General features: G+C 40.2%; 1 protein-coding gene across 17 annotated transcripts in view; it reads right to left on the minus strand.

Moving 5' to 3' along the window:
- The window catches only part of PPFIA2 (PTPRF interacting protein alpha 2), a 285,944-nt gene that overhangs the window by 14,898 nt on the left and 246,200 nt on the right, over positions 1-24,846 (minus strand). For 15 of the 17 annotated variants that reach the window (XM_053406933.1, XM_053406938.1, XM_053406935.1 and 12 more), the window contains 4 exons: positions 23,434-23,588; positions 18,942-19,035; positions 3,928-4,009; positions 634-834 (listed from right to left, as the gene is read on the minus strand). In XM_053406933.1, the coding sequence (XP_053262908.1) occupies positions 634-834; positions 3,928-4,009; positions 18,942-19,035; positions 23,434-23,588 (532 nt within the window). The remainder of the gene's footprint in view (positions 1-633; positions 835-3,927; positions 4,010-18,941; positions 19,036-23,433; positions 23,589-24,846) is intronic. The other 2 variants (XM_053406948.1, XM_053406932.1) reach the window with 1 other exon arrangement.

Below are 24,846 nucleotides of genomic sequence, written 5' to 3' on the forward strand. Positions count from 1 at the left end.
TGTGCTGATGCTGCCTGCTAGTCTGACTAGCCCAGGTGCCCTCATACTGCTTTGCCCCCCCCCCAACAAAGGTTGCCCATGGCTAAAGCCACTTTCACAGAAAATGTGTTCCTTACACAACAGATGACTCCCTCAACAAATGCCTTTTAGGACATGGGGACGCTTGCCCTCCAACTCCTATTGAATATCAGCAAAAGCATCTCTTTGTGCTATGTCTGCCTGCTGAGAGTCATTTCTTCAACTAATGCAAACCCCTGAAGAGTTAGCAGTGATCACTTGGGAATGAGACAGCACCAGAGATCCAATCTGGGAATGGCTGAAGTTATTTCCATTGGAAAAACAGTGGAGAAATGGAAACTAAAATCAAATCCCAAAACATTACCTCCTGCATGTTCTCATCCCATGATTTTTGCTGTCTCCTTGCATGGTAAGAAGTGTTTAAAAGGAAACCAAGAAATTACATGTTCGTTAGCTTAAAGTCCGCCTTGGGTAAATTGGTGGAAAGCATTACTAAAGATAAAACTATTAAGCAAATAAGACAAACAAGCCTTGCTGAGAAAGGAGAGGTCCATAGATGGCTAACTTCCATGCTCAGGCTGAATTCTAGGTGAGTGAGAGAGGAACGCGACTCACCGTTCTAGATGTTGGAGGGGCCGATGGGCTTGTGAGTGATACCATTTCCTGGATTGCCAGACGGAGCTTTAGGCGATGAAGAGGGTTGCTGATTCCAATTTCCCTCTGAATTTCAGTATCTGACAAGGCAGACATAATGGCACCGCTTTTCACATTTGCACGGCAAGCAGCAACATACCAGGCGGGCATTCCCAGCCACAACTGTTGAGAGGGTGGGGTGGAGGGTGGGAAACAACAGTGAGCATCAAAAGTAGCAAATCTGATTCCTGAAGTTTTATGCCTGGAGCTGAAATTGGGTGTGCATATTGCAAACATGGGGTGCTTGTTGTTTGCGTTTGACGGGGCTGCAAAAGCAGACCACACTGTCACCTGTTGCTGTTTCTGGCATTCAGGGCAATGCTCCATTGTGAACCTCTTTATTAACCCCAAGTGGCTGCCGTTTCAGTGGCAATTTCTTTTTGCTTTAATACAGTCCTTTCCCTAGTGACAGTGTTAACGGTCACACACTCAGGCTTGGTTCAATTTCCTTTTTGTTACTAGGAAGAAGCAGAGTTATTTTTCCAACCAAAGCATGTCACTGATAGAGACTCTGAACAGGAGTGAACTGGTGCAAAACAGGTAAGGTTTGGGAAGTTTTAATGAAACATTTTCACCCTCTGAAACTGCCTTTCATTCTATAATCCTTTGCTTCAAAACCTCTGGATTCATCATAGCTTACATGCAATTCATGTGTATTGAAATCAGGGGTAAAGGAAGGCGTTGTGACACCTATGACGTAGGGCGCATGTGTGGTATCGCTATGTATGACACATGCGCCATACATAGTGATGCCGAACATGCACTGTATAGTGGTTTGCCACCAGTGCCACTCCAGCGCTGTACGGAGAGTGCCGGGATCCCTCCAGCACTGCTACAGCCGTGGAGGATGGAGTGCTGGAGCAGCACCGGCAGCAAACTGCTATACAGCACATGTGCGGCGTTCCTACATACAGTGCATGCGTGCAACGCCGCACATGCGCTGCACTTAGTGGTTTGCTGCTGGCGCTGGGATCATCTGCTCGCTGCTGCATCTGCGAACGGAGGATCCTCCAAAGGCGGCTATGGTTGCATGATGGCTGCTCGTGCCACCACGAGCCCCGTGGGGTGACTTCTTGTCACCCCTGCAGGCATGGAACCTGGGGTGTATCGCCCCCCTGCCCCCACCACGACACCACTGAGTGAAATGATTTTAAAATTCAGTTTCAACAACAGTGCTGTCATTCTTGGAAACAAATGCCACCCCCAGAGCCAGATTTAGGTTTGATGAGGCCCTAAGCTACTGAAGGTAATGGGGCCCTTTTATATGTCCAGCTGTCCTTTGTCAACAGCAAATTGTCGCTGTTTTTTGTGTTGAATATATGCTATATGGTAATTTATGGACCTAATAGGTATCTAAAGCCATTTTATTTGTTTTTTTATCTTATATTTTGGAAATGTACATCCAGTTTTTTCCTTTAACTTTTGGGGGGCCCCCAAGAGAGTGGGGCCCTAAGCTATAGCTTGTTTAGTTTATACGTAAATCCAGCATTGGCCACCCCCCTGCTCCTCTTGTTTCCCATCCAGAAGAAGAAAGTTTTTCACCTGGGGTAGATTATAACTCTAGGGGTAAAAGCAACATAATATTCAAATAGTCTAGGGAAAAGCCACATTTTAGCCTTTAGCTACAAAACTTCCTCTTACATCAATACACTTTTGGTTACCATCTTTCAGCTAAGCCTTCTTAATAATTTAGGCTTCCTTCACGGAAAATGAATGGAATGAAGCTGCTGCTTTCAGATCCTATGATTATCTGCACTTTTCCTTTTTTAAAAAAACTGTACATTTTACACACTTAAATACAGCACCTTTGTTTTGTATCATTTGAATCAAGTTGTTCCTTCCCCATTAAAAAAATCCTAATAGCTCAAGACACACTTTCTCTCTCACAACTTGTAAACCAAGTAGGAGAACATATGTTTGAATACTAAAGCTTATTGGGGAGTTCTGCTTCATCAAACACACTCAGTGCTTCTACCTTTGAAATACAAGTGCATGAATCTCACTTCAACAGTAATAATCCTGCACATTGTGGATTGAAACACAGCATCTGTTTTTAACATCGAAGGAAGAGCAAACTGTTTAGCTTTTCTAAATGGCTTGCTTTTTAAAGAACAAACAGATTTATAGTGATTGTACTCAAGAAAGTGGAGTTTATTAATGCTGAACACTCCTCTATCTTTACTGATGTATTCACTGAGGATCATTGTTTACAGTGTGGGATGTGGTGTTGCTTGCTATTTGTAATAAAACTTAAAAAAAAGGAAAAGAGTTTAGAAACTAATGCAGCACAGTAGGTTTATCAACAACTGCTGAATCTGGTTTATCTTATCTTAATCATGCCTCTGAATTCTTAAGATTTCATATGCCCACACTGGAAAACAATAAATCACAGTCTGCAGTGACACCCTAAACTGTCAGCACACTGGGCAAAGGAGGACTAGCCCCTCTATGACATCAAATCTGATAAGCTAGTGGCAGCTTCAAGGATTCACTATGTCATCAAAGCAGATCAGCCAATGGCATCAGGAGACAAGTGGCAGAGAAAACAAGGACAAGGAATGAGAGAACAAACCAGAGGAAGGAAGGGACTGCAGAACCATCAAGGGATTATAGGCTTGGTGGTTCTCATTGCCTGTTATATCTATAGGTTTTTTGCTAGGTTCTAAGGACCTGTATCAGAAGCATAGCTGCTTCTTTAGAGCAGCAAGTTGGCTCAACAATTTACCAGAAATTGTAGGTGACTGCCTGTCCATACAAGTGCTCTCACATGTATGAGGGGGAGCCCCATGGGTACAAAAACCACAGGTGTCGGTGTAGTAGGCTGACATGCAAATCCACTCTTAATTCGATCCAAAACCTGAATGCAACAACAAGCAAAGAAGCTGCAGGTAAAAATTGAGAAACACTGGTTTCTTAATGGGTTGGGTTGAAAAGATCACTATTCATCACAGATCCTCAGATTCGTTTAGATTAATCTGTATTTTTAGAAAGGTTTGGCCATTCTCTGCTTCTATAAGAGGATAGCTGGAAAACTTTCTGCTTTGTGCTGGAACACAGTATAAAGCATTCTGGGAGACTCTCAGTAAAATGAATAAATTAGTGCTGCTTTTGTTTCTCCTTTATGAATGCCAAAACTTGCATTAGATCTTAAATGATTCATAACATTAAGGTACAATCAGGTATGGCCACATTTTCAGAAGATTTCCTAGCACTTACCTCTAGCCACGCAACCACTGTGGGCCCATCCCACTGTGCAAAAGGCAAGCCCTTCCTCCGAGCTTCCTCCAGGAGTTCATGCCTAAAAGACCATCACAAATCTATTAAAGCATATGGTGGTACCTAGGAGCACCACAGACACAATTATGCTCAGATACAGTTAGCCTGTGGTAAATCACATCTAATATACAGTACTTTAGCTGCCTTTATTTGTCCGTCAGCACTGTTGAACCGTTCAGACCACAGAGAAAATGTTATTTCCCTTGTTGAGAGAAATGGGCTTCCCTGGCCGTGAATTCTCTTGCTGAATTCACAGAATCATCAAGTTAGAAGGGACCTCAAAGGTCTAACCCTCTACAAATGCAGGAAAACCACTTCTACAGCATCCCTGGTAGGTGGCCAGTCACTCATGAATGTCCAGCATGTGGACAAAACCACTTTTCAACTTTATTTTTCAGCATTACTCAAACTGCATGGAAAACCCATTATTATTCCGTTGTATTATAAACCATTGAATATGTATGTTTGCTCAGGATATCGTTTAGAGAAAGAACAACTATTTCCTGCCAAATTAACACTGACTTCTGTGGAAAGTAATTAAGCAGTACAATGAGAGATGGACTCCATATTCACTTTGTTGTAAGAGCTAGATTTGAAATACACATGTTGGGCTCTTTCCAAAACCAAATTTCACTTAGTCATTTGAGGGCTTCAGGTGTGAATGGTTACTAGGAGAGGGGGAAGGTTCTTACATCATGGATGAAGTGTTTTTGTATACCGTATTGTTTTGCGAAATCAATAGCTGGCCATTTGACATGGCCCAGAACTTTCTGGTACATAGCACCTCCTGCAGTGGCTGTTGCAGGGGGGGAAAGTAGAATATGTCACCTGGCTGAAATGGGGAACACATATCTTCCACAGTAAAGGAGTGCTTGAACACTCCTGATCAAACTGCTTTTGGTGATTTCTCAAAAATGAAATACATAGGTTATATAATTTCAAGTGCTTTCCATTTTGTGCACCAGGATAAGTAATTCATGCATATAAAATACTTCTGAAAACAGGTGGACACTATTTTTCACCGTGAAAAGAAGACAGTTTTAAAAATCTGATTTTTTACACACATGCAAATAAAGTTTTTTAATATATATATTATCAAGCAATCACATGATTAATCGTAACCTGTCTTAACTTCATGATGCCAATTTTGAATTTTGCCATTGACGTCAGTGAAGGTATATATGTATTAAATATCATGGCTCAAGGGCAAGACTGCTCTTTTGACAACAACATTCTCCAATCCTTCCTAACTGAATTTACTAAGGTGAATTTATTCATATACTTGTTTGCAGCTTCTTCATTAAATTATACAGGATAACCTAAACTATGCTGACATTCAAAAAGAACCCCTTTTTTTGCTCCATTCCTTTAGGGCTGTTAATGAATGAAATGCTGTAGAGTTAATACACTGCTGTTGGTTATTGCTTTCTTTTTCAATTTAATGCAAAAATAATTAAAACTCATTTTGTTCCATTTTAGTCTGTGCAAAAAAACCTAGAATTCAAACTGACCTTCTTACCATTCCATTCTACAAGCCATTACATATTAAAACATATTTTTTTAAATATATATATATTGTGGAATATTAAAAATTACAGTAACGCTGGAGTGGAAGAAATAAAAAAGGTCCATAGAATGGTAAATGGACCTTGTTTAGCTTCACCAGTGAAGCTAAACAGGGGTGGCATTTTGTGGATGGAAGGTCCCCTGAGAATACTGTTTGTGGCATTCTGAGTTCCAATTTGTACACGGCATGGAGTCATTAAGAAAGCAGTTAGTTGCATGAATGTTGCAAACACTCCCTATTACATTACCCATGCATGCCAACCCAAATGCATACAGTGTTAGCATGCCAGCCTCTCTCACCCACCCACTGCTGGACTGCTTAGTGTTGTCATGCTAGAGTTGGGTGTGCATGGGCCTAGCACACATGGTAAATAACACTGAAATATGACAAGGTATGAAGGGAATGCTGACCTGGGTAAATGATTTACCTATCACCTGAGCCACAATATAATTGGGACCTTAGAAACTTGAAGAAAGGGTAAACAAACAAAATAATAACCTGGAAATACACACTAAGTCTACTTGGAAAATGCTATATAAGGTGACCCCTGTTACTTTTTTAGAGATACCATGGTGAAATCCAATAGCAGCTTGCTATCTCATAACTCAACCCAGGATCTCTCATTTTTGCTGAAGATTGTGAGCTATGATTTTACCATGGTCAACTCCTCAGTCATTGCCTTATGCTGTTCATGTGATAGATGTGCATAATTATTTGTATTTCGGTCCTTTTGATACCTTTCATGAGCCATCTGGGAAATTAATAGAATGGGTTGCCAAGGCAGTCAACACTATTATTGCACTGTACAATTCAGAGAATTTTATATGTAATCTTGGCCATTCAACGTCAGGTCCAGTAATGAGCAGAGGACCTACAGTACACTTCTCGGTGTAAGATAAAGGGGGGGAAATATAAATATGAAACGTGAGAGAAGAGCATTAATGTTCAGCGAATTCCAATTGAGAACACAAGTGCAGAAGTGGGTGCTGACTTTAGTTTGCATGCCATTGATTTTCAACCATTTTCTTTCATTAAGGTATCAGATGAGCAGAAACATTTGCACCTCATTATGCAGATATAATCCAGTGCGGAATGAAATGCTTAAGTCCCACTGGATATAATAAAGAGTACCTGTTTTTTCTTAGAAGTAGTAATAGGAATGCAGCCTTGTTTATAACGCAACATAGTGCCATAAGCTTACATTACAGGATAGTATGTATGTTTATCATAGGGAAAAAACCTTGTAAGTGCTGCTGCTGAAGGGCACAGTCCAACAGGCAACCTTCTGCTGCACTTCTGTGCCTCTCTTCCACTTCAGTAGGGGAGAACTCCCCAGCTGGAGAAACTTGACTAGAAAATTATGGGACTACTCTCTTCAAAGGTTCGCTGAATGCTGTCTTTGTCAAGGAAGTCTTGGTAACCACTGAAATTCCTTATTCACTACCAAGACCTGATCCACACAGAACTTAGTGCCAGGGTTGGCCCAAGACATGTTGGCACGTGAGGGGAACCACAAAATGACACACACACCCCTCCCAGGGAGAGAAGGGGTGAGTGAAGATCTATATCAGGAATTTGGGGGGCAGAATCAAATCAACCCAATGGTTGAAGTGCAAATCAAAGACCAGCAGTGTCTCCTATTTGCCAAGAGGCTGCTGTAGAGGCAGCTTTGGTGAGACTGCCAAGCAGATCCAGCTTCCAAGCAGCCATTGATGTTACTGTGGTGGCAGCTAGCAAGCAATGCACTCCTTGGAGCCTAGATCTGCTGCCCCTGTGGATCCTGTTGCCTGAGGCAGTCACCTCATCTTGCCTCTTGGGTGGGCCGGCCCTGCTTAGGGCAAAAGGCTGGATTTCAAGAGAGAAGTACACAAGTTTTTTGCCTCTTCCCCATTCCTGCTGTTACTGTGTTATTGAGAAGCAAAGCACCTGCAACTTTCTCTCCAGGAAGCTGTACATTTGCTCCTATATGCTGTACCATGGTTTGGCTTAGTGTTGTGTGTGAGTATTGAACTGCTCCATGAAAGAAATTCGAAACAGTCAACAGCACACAGTTCTACTCCATACAGTGTAGCTAGGTTTCTGTCACAATTTAAAGTCACTATTGAACTTCTCTGGACACATGTGTAATTCATTTTCTATATATATTCTGCTAGAATAAAGAGGGCGGGGGAATCCTCAAAAGATAATAAAAAAATCAAATTTAAAAGTTTCAAAATCTAAAAAGTGGGGAAGTTTGATTACTCTTTTAATAAAAGCACAGCTTGCTTAAATAATGCTGTAATTGCTGTGCATATGTTTCAAGGTGGTGAAAGTTATTGCTTTTTCCTAAAAGCATTCATTAGGTAAATGGAAATATAGTTTGGAATTGCTGAGTAGCCACTAGAAGCCAGGGCCTTAATTCTGAATTCTAATGAGAAATAATGACTGTTCAAAATATAACACCACTACCATAATGAATCAACCAGCCTGCATAATATGTGGCCTTGGAATCTTGTTGTAAACTTGCGAAATACAATTACAGACCCCTGGAGTTTTCAGGTATATTAAAGCATATTAAATCCATATTTGATTGCACCCATTGTAGAAATACATTTTAACATAAAACTCTTAAATTAGTATCTTCTGTCCGTTGCAGCTCAACCCACCAAAGGGCTTTTTGTAAGCTTACTGTTTTAATCACAGAGATGTTGGGAAGTATATATATGTGTAAAATTCTACATACATTGCATGGAAGGGGCTATACGAGGTCTGACTAGGTGTTTTTCTTTCCTACTACCTGATTTTTTTTACAAAAGCAATTGTTTCAACAGTGCAAACCTACCCATGTCGACCCAGAACCAAGCCGCATTTATTTCAGTGGGGCTAACTCCCATGTAAGTGAGTTTGGATTGCAGCTGGAATAATTTTAGCCAAACTGAGAAGAGCAATAAAAAGATATTCGCAAACTTGCAAATTAATTGAATCGGTAAGAAATGAAACCAAGAGTGGGAAAATCAATACAAAATATTGTTGTTCTATATATGGGTCATATAGAACAAGCGAATGAACAAATGAATGAGTGAAATACCAGCGAAACACTTTACCACAGAGGTAGAGCACAAGTTTTTTTGTCATTTATTTCAGCTCATCTAGAATTTCACTCAGTTCATATGAAAATATATTCATATATCCACAAGTTGAGAACAAACAGGAGTAGACCTTGAAAAGGTCTCCAATGTTGCCCAAGTTTAGAATATTTTAAAGTTTGATTTTGGTTCAACTCTCCACATAGATCTGCAAATTAAAGTGGTTATATAGAAATTAAAAAAATATAATAAGAGGAAATAAAAGAAGAAATCCAAATATGGTGCTGAAAATGAATATGATCAGCAACCATTGTGGTTTAACTTACCCAGATGTGCTTTTCATGAGATGAAGAGAGATGGATGGAAAAGAAAAGCACACAAATATTAATGAATATATGTCAATCCATAAAAGAAATCATATGATAGAATAAAAAATTAAAGAAGCAGCATAGAAGTATGATTTTTTAAAATTAAAACCGATCTCTCTTGCTTTAGCTAAATTAAATAGATAGCCCTCTACAGAGTAAATACATTTAGATAGCAGTGAAACTGTATTTCCCTGATAAAGAAATGCAAATTATTCAAGCTTAACCTTGAATTAAAGGCACTTGAATGTAGAACATACAAAATGGATTTCAATGACAACAGAACTAGCCTCAGTCAACACGTAAGAAAAAACATACATTTGCCTTCCTTACAGTTCATCATATTTGCAACATCAACTCCCTGAACCATTATAACAATTTTCCTTATAATTTATCCATGTCCATTAATGATACAGTTCCTTACCTAGGAGCCATTCATACCCTCATCTAAATAGGTTTTCCCCTGAAGGATGAACAAACTGGTGTACAATTTAGGATGGGGGCACAATAATTTGGAAACTAGGATGTCTGATCCAGGCTTCCCACAAATACAGAAGCAACTTCCTAATGGAGATTTCATGCAGCCACAATTGGCAGCATACTTCTCAGGTCCCACTGAGAGGAGCAGGCACAAGGCAGGAGGGCCTAATTCTGCTTGGGGCTGCTATGGGAGCAAAGGCTTACATCTCTTCTCCATGGTTCTGATCCTGCTCCCCATTGTGTACCGGCTGTTTGTTTCAGGGGGAAATTACCAATGCAAGATCACACCGTGTGAATAAAATGGACCCACATCACATTTTATGCTCTCCATATGAATGCATTCCTGGAGACACTGTGTTGCATATGAAGAAAGATTGTGACTGAGTGAACTGGTCTGTAGAGATAGATGCAATGGCTTGAGCTGGGAGGTGGTTCATAATGTTTATGCTTCAACAGGGCTGGCTCATTTCCGCTGGGCCTGGTGGTGCAGGTGGCAGGGAGACAGACCAGCAGTAGGGGGAGCCAGAATGGAAGGCAGGCAGAGCCACCCATGACTGCCTCAAGATGGCAGGCAGGTGGGAGCTGGCTGAGGGCAACCCGAGATTGGTGGGGCAGTGCCCCATTTGCCAGAACAGATCTCTTATTTATCTTCTGCAAGGGCATCTGCAAGGGACTGAAGGTTTACTATTAGCTGAGTAGCAAAGATCCTAAAATCTGACCCTTCTCACACTGCTTTTGTAAAAACAACAACTACCTAATCTAAAAGAATTACCTTTGCCTTTGCTAAAATCACTGAATATTGTCCTTTCTCTTTTCCGGAGAGGGTAGGTATGGCGTTGCAACAACTATATATAAGAAAAAATTATTTGTGGAGGGAGGCGGAAGTTTGTGCGTCAACTCAGAGATATATTAATATATAATGATTTCTTATGGGTCCTGACACAAAAAGAAGAGGCAAACATAGATTTAGTCAATAATGGGCAATTATAAATAATTAAGAGTCAAATAATAATTAAGTATTCCGAAGGGCTAAACAAAAGCATACACCCTTAGTGGCTAAATTAATGGGGTTTTTTTTTCTAGCAATAAGAATCAGAAAAAAATAGATGGTAAGCAATTAATTCAGTTTTTTGTTTTGTTTTAAATTGCACTTAATTACTAGGCTCATTAGAGGCAATGCTGTGTATATGACAATGAGCAAACTTATTATTTTTAGTTAAAGAGGAGCAAGCCAAACTAATATAATTAAACACTCAACTAAATTAAAAAGGCCCTGATGATAACAAAGGATGGACCAATTTGGGAAATAGATCTTTACACGCAGACAGGAAATGCTGTAGTTAGAATTTCCTACATCCAATAGCCGGGCTGGAGAAGCTCCTATTCCTGAGATCAATACATTCAGCTGCCACCAATCCTAGTTCCATTTTGGGAAGGAGGCCAGGCTAGGGATTGCTTTTCCCCTCTCATCGGCAATCTCTTCAGTGTGATCTGGAAGGGTCAAGATCTATTGCCTTTACAGATCTATAAACTGAGGCTAAGTAGTTGTACATGTTTATATATTGGGACAGAATTAATCCCCCGCCCCATGAAACAACTAGTGTACAATTTGTAACAATACATTTGCTAAAGACTGATGGGATTTTTTTTTCTACTTTCAAATCTAAGGCCAGGTCTGAAGGTTACACCTACTGTGTTAACAGCATGCATTTATAGCACATCCCCCCACCGAACAAAGAACCCTGAAAGCTGTAGTTTACCCACCAAAAAGTAACAATTCATTGCACCCTTAACAAACGACAGTTCCCAAGATTCAGGGGGAAGGGCTGCATGCTTTCAATATGCTTTCAGTGTCTAGTGCATATGGAAATATTATTAGGAACTGAGCTGTACTGTTGTTTGCTCCTAACAAGTCTTGTGTATGTTGTTTGCTCCTGTGCAATCTTAAGCGATCTGCCGATATATATTTTTTCTGTTGTCAACCATGTCCCCTTTTAAAAAAAACTATGTCAAGCAGAGTTTGCCATGAAATGGAAAACAAAACTTTCATTGCCATGCCTGCCCTTTCTGAACATGGACATCTGCTTGGGTCAAGCCAACTCTCTCCCCTTGTGTCAGAACTTTGACTGAAAACACAGAGGAAAAGAACACTGGGATTGTCTTCACAAGAATGGGCACCCTGCAAACCGCCCTGGAGGACCAATAACTTGCACCCAAGCTGTGTCCCATGTGAACTGAATGTAATGTTTGCACATATCACATGAGTAGGACAATGTGCCAATCTATCACGGAATTCCTGAGTTGGAAAATAGGAGACAAACACTCACGGCATGATACATACTGCAAACAAGACACGACAACTTTACATACCACAAGACAGGTGTAATCAGTCACAAAGGTTTCTGAAAGCAGCAACACTATATCTGCCAACCCAATGCTTAATATTTTATCCACCTAAATAAAACTAATATATATATATAATGCATGTTATCAGCATTAAGTAGATATCTAAAACTGAACCAGATTGCAAAAGCACCTAAATTAAGCACAATTATGATTTATTAAAGTCTGCATGTTATTCAGAAACTAATACTGCATTATATAATATTGCCAGTTTTAAGAATGTTTGTCTCTAAAAAGAGGAGCCGCAGGATCAGAAATGAATCTAAACAAGCATATAAACAATACACCTGCCATCTCCAAGAAAGGTAATTTGAGGCATTATAATTTTTCTTTCCCCTTCCATTCCATTGCATAAGAAAATTTAAAATAAAATGTCTGTTTAAACTTATTTAGGAAATCAATTCAAAGAAATTCCAGTTGTAAAATGAAAGAGCAGGGTTAACTAATGAGCAATTGCTATGGCTGAAAGGAGGAAACGAGCACTTTAAGGGCTCCCCCTATAGACGAACTGCCTAGTTATGGACCAATTCAAAAATGCCACCAGAGAATAGGAAGAAACTAATTAAGGTGGCAGAAGCTGAGAAACGGAAGTCACTTTTTAAAAAGGGGACTAAGAGGAAAATTAATGGGAACATTAGCCCTGGGATGCCTCCAAAGCACTTCGCTGGGCTGGGCTGCAATTGCATTTTAACAGTTTAAAGAAAGAGAGCCACAAATCAAAAGTGTAGAAAAGAAGGAAAAGGACGGCTAAAAACACCAGAATACAACACATTAGCAACAGTCTCATTTGGATTATTCAGGAAAAAGCTGAGAGAACAAATGGTGTCCATTTCAGATGAAATGGCTAGTGTGGAAGAAAGCCTGGTAATGGGATAGTCCTGTAAGAGCTTCAGTGTTTTGCCCCTAGAGTGATGCAGGACTGAATTCTTCCAGCACTTATTTTCAGTGCTTTTAAAATTATGGTTTCGGTGCTTTTAAAATTTTACCTTTATACAGTAAGGAAGTTTGTACACACACAGAGACTTCCCCCCCACACTCGCTATTCTCCATCCAAACAAGCAAAAGATATTATTAAGAGTTCCAAAGACATATTCCAGCCAGGCAAAAAAACCTCAGGGTGTTAAAGGAAAAGGACCCCAGGGACGGTTAAGTCCCGTCAAAGGCAACTGTGAGGTGTGGTGCTCATCTCGCTTCAGGCTGAGGGAGCTGGCGTTTGTCAACAGGCAGCTTTCCAGATCATGTGTCCAGCATGCCTAAACCACTTCTGGTGCAACAGAACACCGTGAGGGAAGTCAGAGTGCACGAAAACGCCATTTACCTTCCCGCCACAGCGGTACCTATTTATCTACTTGCACTGGTGTGCTTTCGAATTGCTAGGTTGGCAGGAGCTGGGGCAGAGCAACGGGAGTTTACCTCATAGTGGGGATTCAAACCGCTGACCTTCCGATCGGCAAACCCAAGAGGCTCTGTGGTTTAGACTACAGCGCCACCCGCTCCCAACTCAGGCCAGTGGGGTGTGTGGCCTGAGGAGAGTTCTGAGGGCAAAACACAGAGGCCTGGAGAACCTAATTCAGCTTCCTAGGCCTAAGGTTCCTCAGCACTGCTTGATGATGGGAAATCCAATGATAGAGGAGACCAGAAGTCATCCACATCTTGTAATATATGGATTTCGGGACACTTTTAAATGAATGAATGAAAGAACAGCAAGCTTCAGAGCATGAGCAACTAGTGGCTGCACTGGCCTCAGCTCTACCTTATAGAGTTATTGTGAGGATAAAACAGAGCAAGGGGAGAACCAGGTAGGCTGCTCTGAAAGGTGGGGTCTAAGTGCAGTCAAGAGAGTGCTCTTGTGCTCAGTTCCTGCTTGCGGGTCTCCCACAGGCATCTTGTTGACCATTGTGAGAACAGGATGCTGGACGAGATGGGCCGTTGGTCTGATCCACAAGGCTCTTCTCAAGTTCTTATGTAAGACCATCTTCATTGACTTTCCACACCCACACAAAGAGCAGAGAGACTGATTCCCCCTATCAAACCAGCACGGATTACTTCATCCCACTAAGTGGGTGCTTTTGCAGAAATGTAGATCTTCATAGTGCCTCCTGCACCAGTAGATTTCCCATGGGTTGGTATGTGCATCACCCCGCAGCTGGATAAAAGTACCAAACAGTCTGTCATCCCCTTCTCTGCCTCCTAAATGACCTTTTCCTAATCCAAGGTGTGGCTGAATGGCAGTACAGAGCTGTCACATCCTCTCTCTGCAGCTCATGATACTCCTTGCAGCAGCAAGAAAGCACTTCGGGAGATACTCCAGTAAGATTCTCCATCTGGGAGCATAATACGGTTGGTTGGCTTGCCTGTGTCCTTACACCCAGCTTGGAGCCATATGCTGTGCCGTTTGAAAAGAAGCATTAAGAATTAGGGAGAACTTGCGCATTCAGATCCCCTTTGATACTGAGCAAATGCAAACAAAGCTGTCAGTTCTCCCCCCTCAAATTATCGCTCTGTCTTACTGGTGATAATAAGGTAGCACTAAATTCAGGTGCAAAGGCATCCTTGCCAGAGGCTGAAATGCTGCAAGTGACAAATTTGGTAAGCGGCAGAAGGAATTTGTCAGTGTCAGTGTGGTAATTTTGTCAGTGACTCGAGGGAAGAGGTAGTTGCATTATATAGAGGACTCTGATAATTTGTGGGGTGGCTTATCCTTAAGAATTGCTGAGAAGAGAGAAAACCAGGCTTCCTTCAACCCTGGTCACAGCTTATACCCACTGCAGTTTAGAGTTCTTGAATGGCTTGTTAATTAACAGTGTTTATCACAATGTGCTAGTAATGCATTAGAATATGTTCAGCCAATACCAAGGAGGATGGTGATGGGGCAGGGATGATAGTGTGAAAGTTCAAACAGCTGATTCTAACCTTGTAGCTTTCCAAAGCCTGAAATCTATGGAGTTATCAAAAATAGACAGCATATATACTTAATTCCTTCTGAAACTAGCTAGGCAGGGAACATATTCACAGCCTTGCTGAGCTAATATTAATGCAGTTTGTTGAGACAGGTGGTATGGGACATGAAAGCAAAGGAAAGTGGAGTCTTATTTGAAACACACAGAAAAAGTTTTTCAATTCTGGATATGGGCCAATTGCATCCCAAACTAACATGCAATTTAAATGCTCCAAATTTAGATGATTATTGGGGATGCTTGCCAATATATATATAGAGAGAGAGTATAGCATTTGTATATGATAACTAAACAGCCCTTCAAATTACATCATTATCCAAATTACATCATCCTCCAAATGAAACTAACTGTAGGATTTTAACAGTATATTTTTACATTGTAAAATCATAATTAAGCTTTCACCTTGCATCTGTAAAACGTATTTTACAAACATGCACAGCCAATGATAGTAATTGAAGATGTGACTTAGAGGGGTACAGTTTCTGTGTGTGTGTGTGTGTGTGTGTGTGTGTGTGTGTGTGTATTCCGCATTTTAAATTATTTGCTTTTGATTGTATTATATTTTTTTTACAAATTAAGCCCATGTAGACCTCAGTGAGTTAGCATATGGATACTATAGATGTATTAGATTTATGAACCATGAAACCACTGAAATGGTAAACATGTTCACATTTCAATAGCTGCTAGACATAAATTTGACCGAGACACTGTATTAAGTTACAAACCTTCTGTTGAAGCAACAAAGTTTAACGCCACTACTTTGAGGAGGTACCACATCCTACAGCTCTACTGTAATAAAGTCTTGCCCATCATGTAACTGTGGTACATGGAGACTTTAAATTTACTGGTACCCTGTGAGGTTTCCTGTCTTAGCAGAATGATCTCCAGTGTAACATCTAGTAGAAGCCAAGTTGCATTGATATCTAAACAGCCAGGGTGCTGTGCAGACAACAATTTGGCTGGGACACGTTTAAAATGATGCCTCATGGCCCTATTGGCAATCTTTATGAATTAAGTCAATCTATTGTCCAGAGATTATATGTCTACAAATGGCATGAACCTAGAATCTTTCCATGTGATCTGTACCCTGAAAAAATACAAAGAGTAGCTCCTGCATATGAGCCTGTGCACAAACAACTGGTGTGGGTCTGGACTATGTATTGAAGATTAGGTGAATTAACCCCTCTCACATTTTACCTTCTCTGGCCCAGAATTGTCATTTGAACAGGGCTAAGATCTATACACAGATAAACAGTAGGGAAAGATTCCATGGGCAAGTCTCAAACACAATGTGTGCAAAATTCAGAGCCCCAGGAACTTCTTGTGTGGCAGACATTTTTGGCAGTAGACTGTATTCAGTTGACAATCAAAATCAAGACATGAGAAGTCAATGGGCCAGATACTATTCACCCGAGATTTCTTTAAAAGTTGCTTGAATGATTTTGTAAAGCAAACAGATGGGATAAAAGTGTATCAAAATGAACAAGCAAATAAAGACACCAGTGTGGAAATACTGGTCTCTAAAACATATATCCTATCACTAAAATTTGCAAATTTATTGTAGGATAAGAAAACATTTAACTTAAAGAAAGCAAAACACCCCACAGGCAACGTGAAATTACAGATTTAATAGGGGAAGATGGGAAACATTTAATGTTGCAAAGCAAATTGGCGGTAGGACCAATAAAAACTAATTCCTTGCCTCTCTGACTTGCATTTAACTGCATAATCCTTGCTTGCTCCCTTTCATACATTCACCATTGTTCTTTCTAGTAAGGAGTAGGCAGAACTCCAGCAATCTCCAACCCCAGTTGCAACTAAACAAAAGGATAGTAGTTGAAGCAATCATATATTCTTACCCTGCTCACCTCTGCTCCCATTCCCCCATTTCCCTTTTAGATTGTAAGCATATTTGGGGCATGGGCCCTATTATATCTATTCTTTGTAAAGTGTGAGGGATGGTGTTAAATAGAGTATAGTGCTGTCTGGGGCTGATGGGAGTTATAGGGCACTGGGTTGGGCAAGGCTCTGTTAAATAAATAGACATTGGAGCTTTCCTATGCCTCACTGTAACCAGAAGGAGGTCTTCAAATTATATGTTACTGCTTCTTTTTCAGAGGCTAACCACAAGATGCAATTACCAGAAACAAGAATCCAGCAAACATAAAGAATACCAAACCACCAACGAATGAGACAAAGGACAAAGGCGAAAGGCAGGACTAAAGTCTCTAGCAAAATTTTGTATAAATTATTAGACTCTTTTAATGAACAAAGATTTCTATTCCAACCCCAAAGCCATTTTTTTGTTTACTTCTGTTGCTTATACGTATGATGGGCGACAGTGACTGATTTCGTACTACACCATCATCATGTGTTATACAGGTATTCTAATAGTATTACGTTAGTTTTTCTAGGATGTTAAAATGTAGGGTAGAGTTAAAGGTAAAGGACCCCTGGATGGTTATGTTCAGTCAAAGGCGACTATGGGGTGTGGCGCTCATCTCGCTATCAGGCTGAAGGAGCTGGCATTTGTCCACAGACATCTTTCCGGGTCATGTGGCCAGCATGACTAAACCGCTTCTGGCACAAGGGAACACCATGACAAAAACCAGAGCGTAACCTTCCCTTTGCAGTGGTACCTATTTATCTACTTGCACTGGTGTGCTTTCGAATTGCTAGGTTAGCTGGGACAGAGCAACAGGAGCTCACCGTCATGTGAATTTGAACCGCCGACCTTCTGATCAACAAGCCGAGGAATCTTAGTGGTTTAGACTACAGCACCACCCGTGTCCCTTTAGGATGTTATTAGTGCAATCCTATCCATGCCTACTCATATGTAAATCTTACTGAATTCCATGGGGCTTTCTACTAGGCAACTGGGTTAAGGATTTCAAGTGCTATTCATTACAAATATTTAGGAATGGGAAGCCAGAAATAAAATTTTAAAATACTACAGTAGTTATAACCAAAAGTTATTCTTGAAATCCTCAGTAATGATTTTATACCATTTATAATCATAAACCTCTTATCTGATATTTTCTTCTAAATCTAATGGCTAGCTTGGCAGCATGATACAAATCCCAGTCTGGTTCTCTGCTTCTTCTATACAGTCATAGCTCAGATAAGAAATCAGGTAAGGATTCTAGTAAATAGCATGGAAAAGATAAAACTGGCAGAACAATTCTGTTGGTTGCAGCTTCGGATTGCTGCATCAGGATTTTCATAGGGTGAACAATCAGGTTGAACAATGAACAGTGAACGGTGAAAATACATTTTCTCGCAGTCATACGTGGCATAGAAAACATGGTTAGTATGCACACTACAAACAAAGAGTCAAATGTTGGAACACACCTATGGAGAAACTGACAATATTAAGCAGGAAACTTTTGAGGAAAGGATCAGCAGAAGTAAGTTGAGTGAGAAAACTTTAAGGAAATTTCCTAAGTCATACCATGAGAAGCAACAGCAAAACTTCACAACACTGCTTCAAACCACTGAATAGTCTTATTCCCCCTATACGTTTTTCCCCTCTTTGTTTTTTTTTGTTTTTTAATAATCTGTTTCCAAACGGAGCATAGCAGGTATTGAGAAGCAGTAGTAATTACAGTTTATCAAAGCCTATGTGTCCTGAATCATAGCAGCTGCTGAATTTAACTTCCAAGTAAATGCAGTGGGTGAAAGCATATAATTATCCTATAATTCATATACACAAAACTCTAGGTTGCCCCCTCCTAAGGAGAAAATAGAGTCAAAGGAGAACATTTGCATTTTATAATAGGCTGCTCATAAATACAAACAGCCTTTCCTCTTAACCTTCTTTACTGAAATCCACATAGAGAAATGGACACAATCCTTTAGGTTTTTTTTTTTAATGCTGCTTTAAGTGCCAATAAAACTTGTTTTATTTTTGCAAGCTATTGCACTATTTTGATAAATTATATGTTTGATAAATTTGATAAATTGTACTGAGTGTTGCTAATCAAATATATTTAAATAGAAAACAAATACCTACTGGATATTCCAAGCAGGTGCAATCCATGCTGAGCATAAGTAAAGGATCAAGGAAATGCACTACAGATGGATGACAGGATAAAAGGAGCATGAATAAGCAACCTACTTTTTCTTTAGTCTTCGGTCTTTCTCTGCCTGAGTTCCCAGTTTGCCTAATCCCAGAGATTCCTGTGCTGCAGCTTCTGTTTCCATGTAACCTCCTGTGTCAAAACAGCAAATAGATTTTCTCCATTGACATTCTTTTCAAGTGGCTCTATTAGTTTAGCATTTGGTCTGTGAAATTCTAAAGACTGTTTTCTGGGGTGGAAAGCAAAGCAAGATACTTAAATCCAGAAGCTACTTCCTCACTATCCACTGGGACATACAAGAACTAGCAACAAGGAAATTGTTTGTAGGATGGTATCAACGCCTTAGAAAAAGAAGCAGCAACAGCCACAGGTGCCTCAACAGCAGATTATTAAAACACAGTCACTAAAGGTCTTGTTCAGGGTTTCCTGTGAGGTATGGGAAATGTTTGCTGGCTGCAGAACTGTTCAATATGGAGGCGAGTCATATTATGTACTGATGACTGCATAGCACTACAGGATAAAAACAGAGTCCTCTGTGTGTAGGAAACTGTAGTTTCCTAATGCTTTGGAGAAAGTATGAAATTAGCTTGGTTTTCCCCGAGAGCTGCCTCTTAACAGAATGAAAACAGAAAATGGGCTGTAGCCAGAAGTTATGGGAGTGGAATATATGTATGGAAAAGGGTTTGTCCACACTCCTCCTTTTCCTAATACAGCCTCCTAAGCCTCTTAAAGATGTCTTCTAGGGGCACTACATCCTACCAAAACCTTTCTTGAGGACTCCTCAGCTGCCAAGAGGCTTCATTTTTTATTTAATGCATTTATTAGATGCCCAGTAGATTTATTAATGCCCAGTAGATCTCTCTTGGTATCACACAAAAAGGGGAAAGAATATGTACAGAAAACCAAGTCACAAAAGTCAACAGCAACAAAATAAATAAATAAAAAACAGCATGGGAAAGAATTATAAAATGGAGTTAAAACCATACCAAGCAGTAAAATACAGCCTTAAAATACCAACAAATATTGGTTGGGTGGGGTGTGGTAGTAAGGAGCTGGGACCAGGAAAGTCCCTTTGCATGAGTGGCCTTCTAACCTCCTTACTTATGAATACAACCAATAGTTTTAAAGGTGGTTGAAAATTGGTTGGGTTTGTTTTTTTTAGAGATATCAGTTCCCATTAAGCCTTTCTTCTGCTTGCTGTTGCCTCTAGTCATGCAGGTTTTGCAGGTTTTTGAAACAAGACAAAAGCGCTTGCTTACTGGAGGCAGGAGTAAGATGATTATACACATCCCTCTTTCAGACACCTTCGAGTCTGGAGACACACACAAACACACAGAGCATGCCACCAGCAATATAGACTGTTTGCACAGACAGATGAAAGATGTACATGCAGGATCACTGTCTAAGATATAGTATATCAGAGTCAGTAAATCTCCTCTTGTTCAGCTGTACCATCATCTGACCAAGCACAGTTAGGACATGCATTCTGTTATGGATCATATTTAAGCAACTGTGAGCTTGAAACATTGGCATGAGCTATAGTGTACCATTGTGCTATTTTAAATTAAAAGCAATACCACAAGGTAACTGGGTGGTTACACAAGTCATATTCTTAAACATTTTCACATGTTTTCTCCATCTCCAATTAGATGGGGGTGGAGGGACCCTGTTCTTGACAACCAATGTGATACATTATTTGAATTTAAGAAAAGACATCACAGATCCAACAATAGAGAACACAAACAAAAGTTGATGTTTCAAAAGCATGCTGGAAGAGAGAGTCAATGAGACGACAAGAGGACAGCAAGTTCAAAGGATAAAGAAGGGGGAAAAGAGAGAAAGAATTCCCTACTCTCAATCTTAAATATGTATCGTTGAGTCAGGTTTTTTGGTCGAAGAATTAGAAAACAACAACACTAAACTAGATCTCTTTAACAGATTAGGTGACTTGATCCTAGCTAATCATCAGAAGTGGAAAGCTATGGAAACCAAGACTACAGAAAGGACCACCATGGTTTTCTGAAAGAAAATCTTAGATAATGATCATGGACCAGAGAAGATGCAGCATGGTTGAAGCAACTTTTCTCATTCAAAAAGAAAAGAAAAAAGAAGTCCTATTGTGACACAGGTCAAAAAGAAACCAAATGACATTGTTTCCAACGTTATAATTGCTGCCATATACAAGAGCACAAATCCCTATCAGAAGGCATTAGATTAGAGGTTGATCTAGACCAGCAAGTACTGTAGATGCCTCCAGGAAGAAGGACTTGAAGGCAATGGCTCTCTCCCATTGTATGGAGGTTCTAGATAGAGGTTCTAGATAGCTAGATAGCTAGAGATATGGAGGTTCTAGATAGCTAGAGTTCGCCTTCTTACGAAGTACTTCATGTTTGAGTACAGATAGCACAAAATACAGGTTATACAAGTTATGAAGGATCATTGTGAGCATCAGTTGTGGGCTTTCCATTCCAAAAACATGCAAATGGAAAGCCAATCTTTTTCCTGGCATTGCTCTCACACTTTTTTTAAAAAAGGGGGAACAGGTATTCTGCAGAATATACAGTGGGCGCTCGGGTTGTGAACGTGATCCATGCGGGAGGCACGTTCACAAGCCACAGCATCCGCAACCCACAGCGGCGCGTCTGCACATGCGTGGGTTGCAATTCAGTGCGTCTGCACATGCATAAAGTGCGATTTAGCGCTTCTGTGCATGCGTGACCGCCGAAACCCGGAAGTAACCCATTCTGGTACTTCCGGGTTTCGGTGGTCCGCAACCCGAAAAAATGCAACCTGAGGTGTCCAATTATGCAGTTATGATGTTGTGGTGGGTTACTGTCAGGGGGAAGGGGTAGCACATTGGGCAACTAATATTGCCCCCAGGACAGCTTTTACAGGTTGACATCTCTATTCTGTTCTAAAGAGCGTAATGGATATGAATGCATTTATTATATCTTGATCCCTGGGGCCTTCAAATTACTAAAGAAGAAGAAGAAGATAATCAGACGTAATAGTATTTAGTATGCCAATAGCATTTAGTATGCCAATATCAATAAAATGGATCTTGATTAATTTAACTGAGAATGAATAAGCCGTGGAACAGATATTAAGCTTTTAGTCTGTGCAGATGGGAACATCTAGTTTGTGTCAAAGGGCTCATCATTAAATTGATTGTGAAATATATTGAATGTCCCATATTAAAAAAAACCAAATCACCTCATTTCCCCCCATGCTAAATGAAAGGACGGTCTAAACTAGAATGTTACTAATAATGAGAAAAGTGACCATTCTGCACTAAGCTAATTATCAACCTATTATTATTTTTTGTTTATATACACTATATTTCAGAATGTACAATATTTTAAATGAAAAGTTAAAAACATGGGGGTTAGGCAGGCTGTATTCACTATTTGCTTGCCTTGGTAAACTGGGGCTGCTCACTAAATATCCTAAATATTTAGGTTAAATATTGGTTTCCTTGCTTTTTCTTGTTAATAGGGATGTGGAAACTGAGAAGTGGAAGTTTCCAGTTTTATTTGAATGAAATGATTCAGGATAAAACTTACCTAAAGTGTTGCCTCTGAATAACGTGAATGGGCAATGATATTAAATACGAACTATAAGACACTGTGGAAATTCTTCATATTCTAACAGAATCCATAATCACCAATATGTTCTGGCTATCTGTTTCAAATGACAGTTACCTAAATCTTTGTTTTGTTTTTACAAATGGCAACTTAGCAAAGCCACTAAAAGTTGTAGTTTTATTGAAATGAATAGAATTACAATTATTAGTCACTTTACTAAGTCAGCAGCAGCAGCTGGATTGGGGCCAGAATTGCCTCCCCCCCCCCACTTTGCTGCTGTGAGTAGCTGGCTACAAATGTGCTAGTGCGTCTGCAAACCACAGTGGCATCGGCGGGCAGTTAGCAGAGCTCTGCCAGTGTGTGGATACTTTTGTGTCTTATACTCTATCTGAGTATAAGATCAAAACAGATAGGAGCCTTGTGCTATGAAGACTGGAAAAGAATCCAGGAGGGGATTCATGGCAAGCAAATGAAGGCTAAAAGCAACTACACTCATAATCGGAGCAAAAGCATGGGAACCAAGGCTACTTTGAGTTTTCTGCTAGCCAAGTCTTCTGTCAGGTTGGATGCTAAACAAAACTGAAAAAGGACAGTGATGGTGGTTGTGGAAAGGGGCCTTTTAGCCAAGTCAACAGATTCATATGTTTGCTGTCAAGGTTTTTTAAACTGTGTGTTAGCCAAGTTACACTTTCGTAATTCCATAAAAGCAGCAGAAGTAAGTAAAGGAATCTCATCCTATCCCCCCTGCTCATTTAGAAAAACACAGTGAATGATGTGACAGTCAATACTAGTTATGGTATAACAGAATTATGTGGAAAAGATCCCACCAGTTTAGAAGAGAAATGAATGTTTGGAAAAGCAAAACAAAACTGAAAAAGAAGCGAAAACCATTAAAAAAAAAATACTGAAAAACAGCGACCCGAGCCTGGTACAACTAATTCCTTACTGAGCTGTCCAAGTCGAGCCTTCTCTTTTTTACCGAACAAACGTCCTATTGAAGACTTGATTCCTTTCTTCTTGGGAGCTTTGTGTAGGGAATCCTGGCTGCTACTGACACTGCCAAGACCAATGCTTTCTGGCTCCAAGGATGCAGGCAAGCTACTATAAAATACACACAAAAGATAGATAATACATTATTGCCCTTATGAGGTCCTGTGCCCATCCCCTCCTAAGCAGCTGTGCAAACAAATTATCTGGAATCTAATAAGAGTGTCTTCATAATTGGAAACATTAATCAGGTTCTGATGGCTTCTTTCCTGCATCATAATAATATTTAGAACAGCACAATGGCTAATTTTCATGTCTCACTAATGCTGATCAAGATGATTCAATCTAACAAAAAGTGACAGAAAGGAGGTATAATTCATCAAAGCCCTATTAATATATTTTTGGGCTGGAAAGTTCAGAGAAATATGTGTTGAGAAGAACCAAACAAATCTGAGTTGTGACAACATTGTTTTCAACCCAAAATGGGATTTTTAAAAATCTTACCTGAGAAATTTCTATTCTGAGCAGGAACAGGGTGAAAACCTAGTGAAAGGTATTTTCCTCCTACTAGGCATGGATGCAGAGCAGTATTTCTGAGCGTATCCAGAGAATGATTCCTATAAGTTCTAAAAAGCAACCAACAGCCATGGCACTGACTGGAAGTGGTGGTGGTGATAGGCTTCTGGGAAAGATTCCCTGCTCTATAGCTGGGCTTGTATCTGCTGCAGGTAGGAGATCTAATCTCTCTTCAGGTGTTTTGATGTCATGCATTGTGATCATGCAAAGGGGTAGGGCTATAGGGAGGGGCATGTTAGCTCTGCCATTTTCGTACATGGCATCAGAGCACCTGAAGAGTGCTCTTGTGTATGAACTCTGGCTTGTAAGAGAGCTCTCAACCATGGGAAGGTGAGCTATGACTTGTCTTTTGACTTTTGCTCATTTGCTGCTGAACAGAGGTATAGCTGGTGATACAGAAAGTCTGGAATAGCATAAATGTAAACTGGATTTCAAGGTTTTGAGCCATTAATCCTGCCATTGCATTGCATTCCGATTCAGAAGCAGAGATATTGCTTGATACTAGGGTCTTGGGAAACTAGGTCTTGGGAAAATGATGATTCTAGGATCTCTGCCTAGATGTAGTCAGCAAAACTGTCCCAGCTTCCAATTCCAGAGATACTTAATTTCCCCGCAAATGATCCGTCTTCCTGCTCCACACCATAAGAACAAAGACACGATTCTTACAAGGGCATTTTGGCTCATAGTAATAAAAGCCTTTAGAAGTGTACTCAATATACTCTGGGAACCCTTCAAATTCCTATGTGGAGGGTGCTTTCCACGGAAAAAAAAGAGAGAGCTTGCAAATTATGTAAAG

Source organism: Podarcis raffonei, chromosome 10 (assembly GCF_027172205.1).
Source record: "Podarcis raffonei isolate rPodRaf1 chromosome 10, rPodRaf1.pri, whole genome shotgun sequence".
NCBI classification, from domain to species: domain Eukaryota; kingdom Metazoa; phylum Chordata; class Lepidosauria; order Squamata; family Lacertidae; genus Podarcis; species Podarcis raffonei.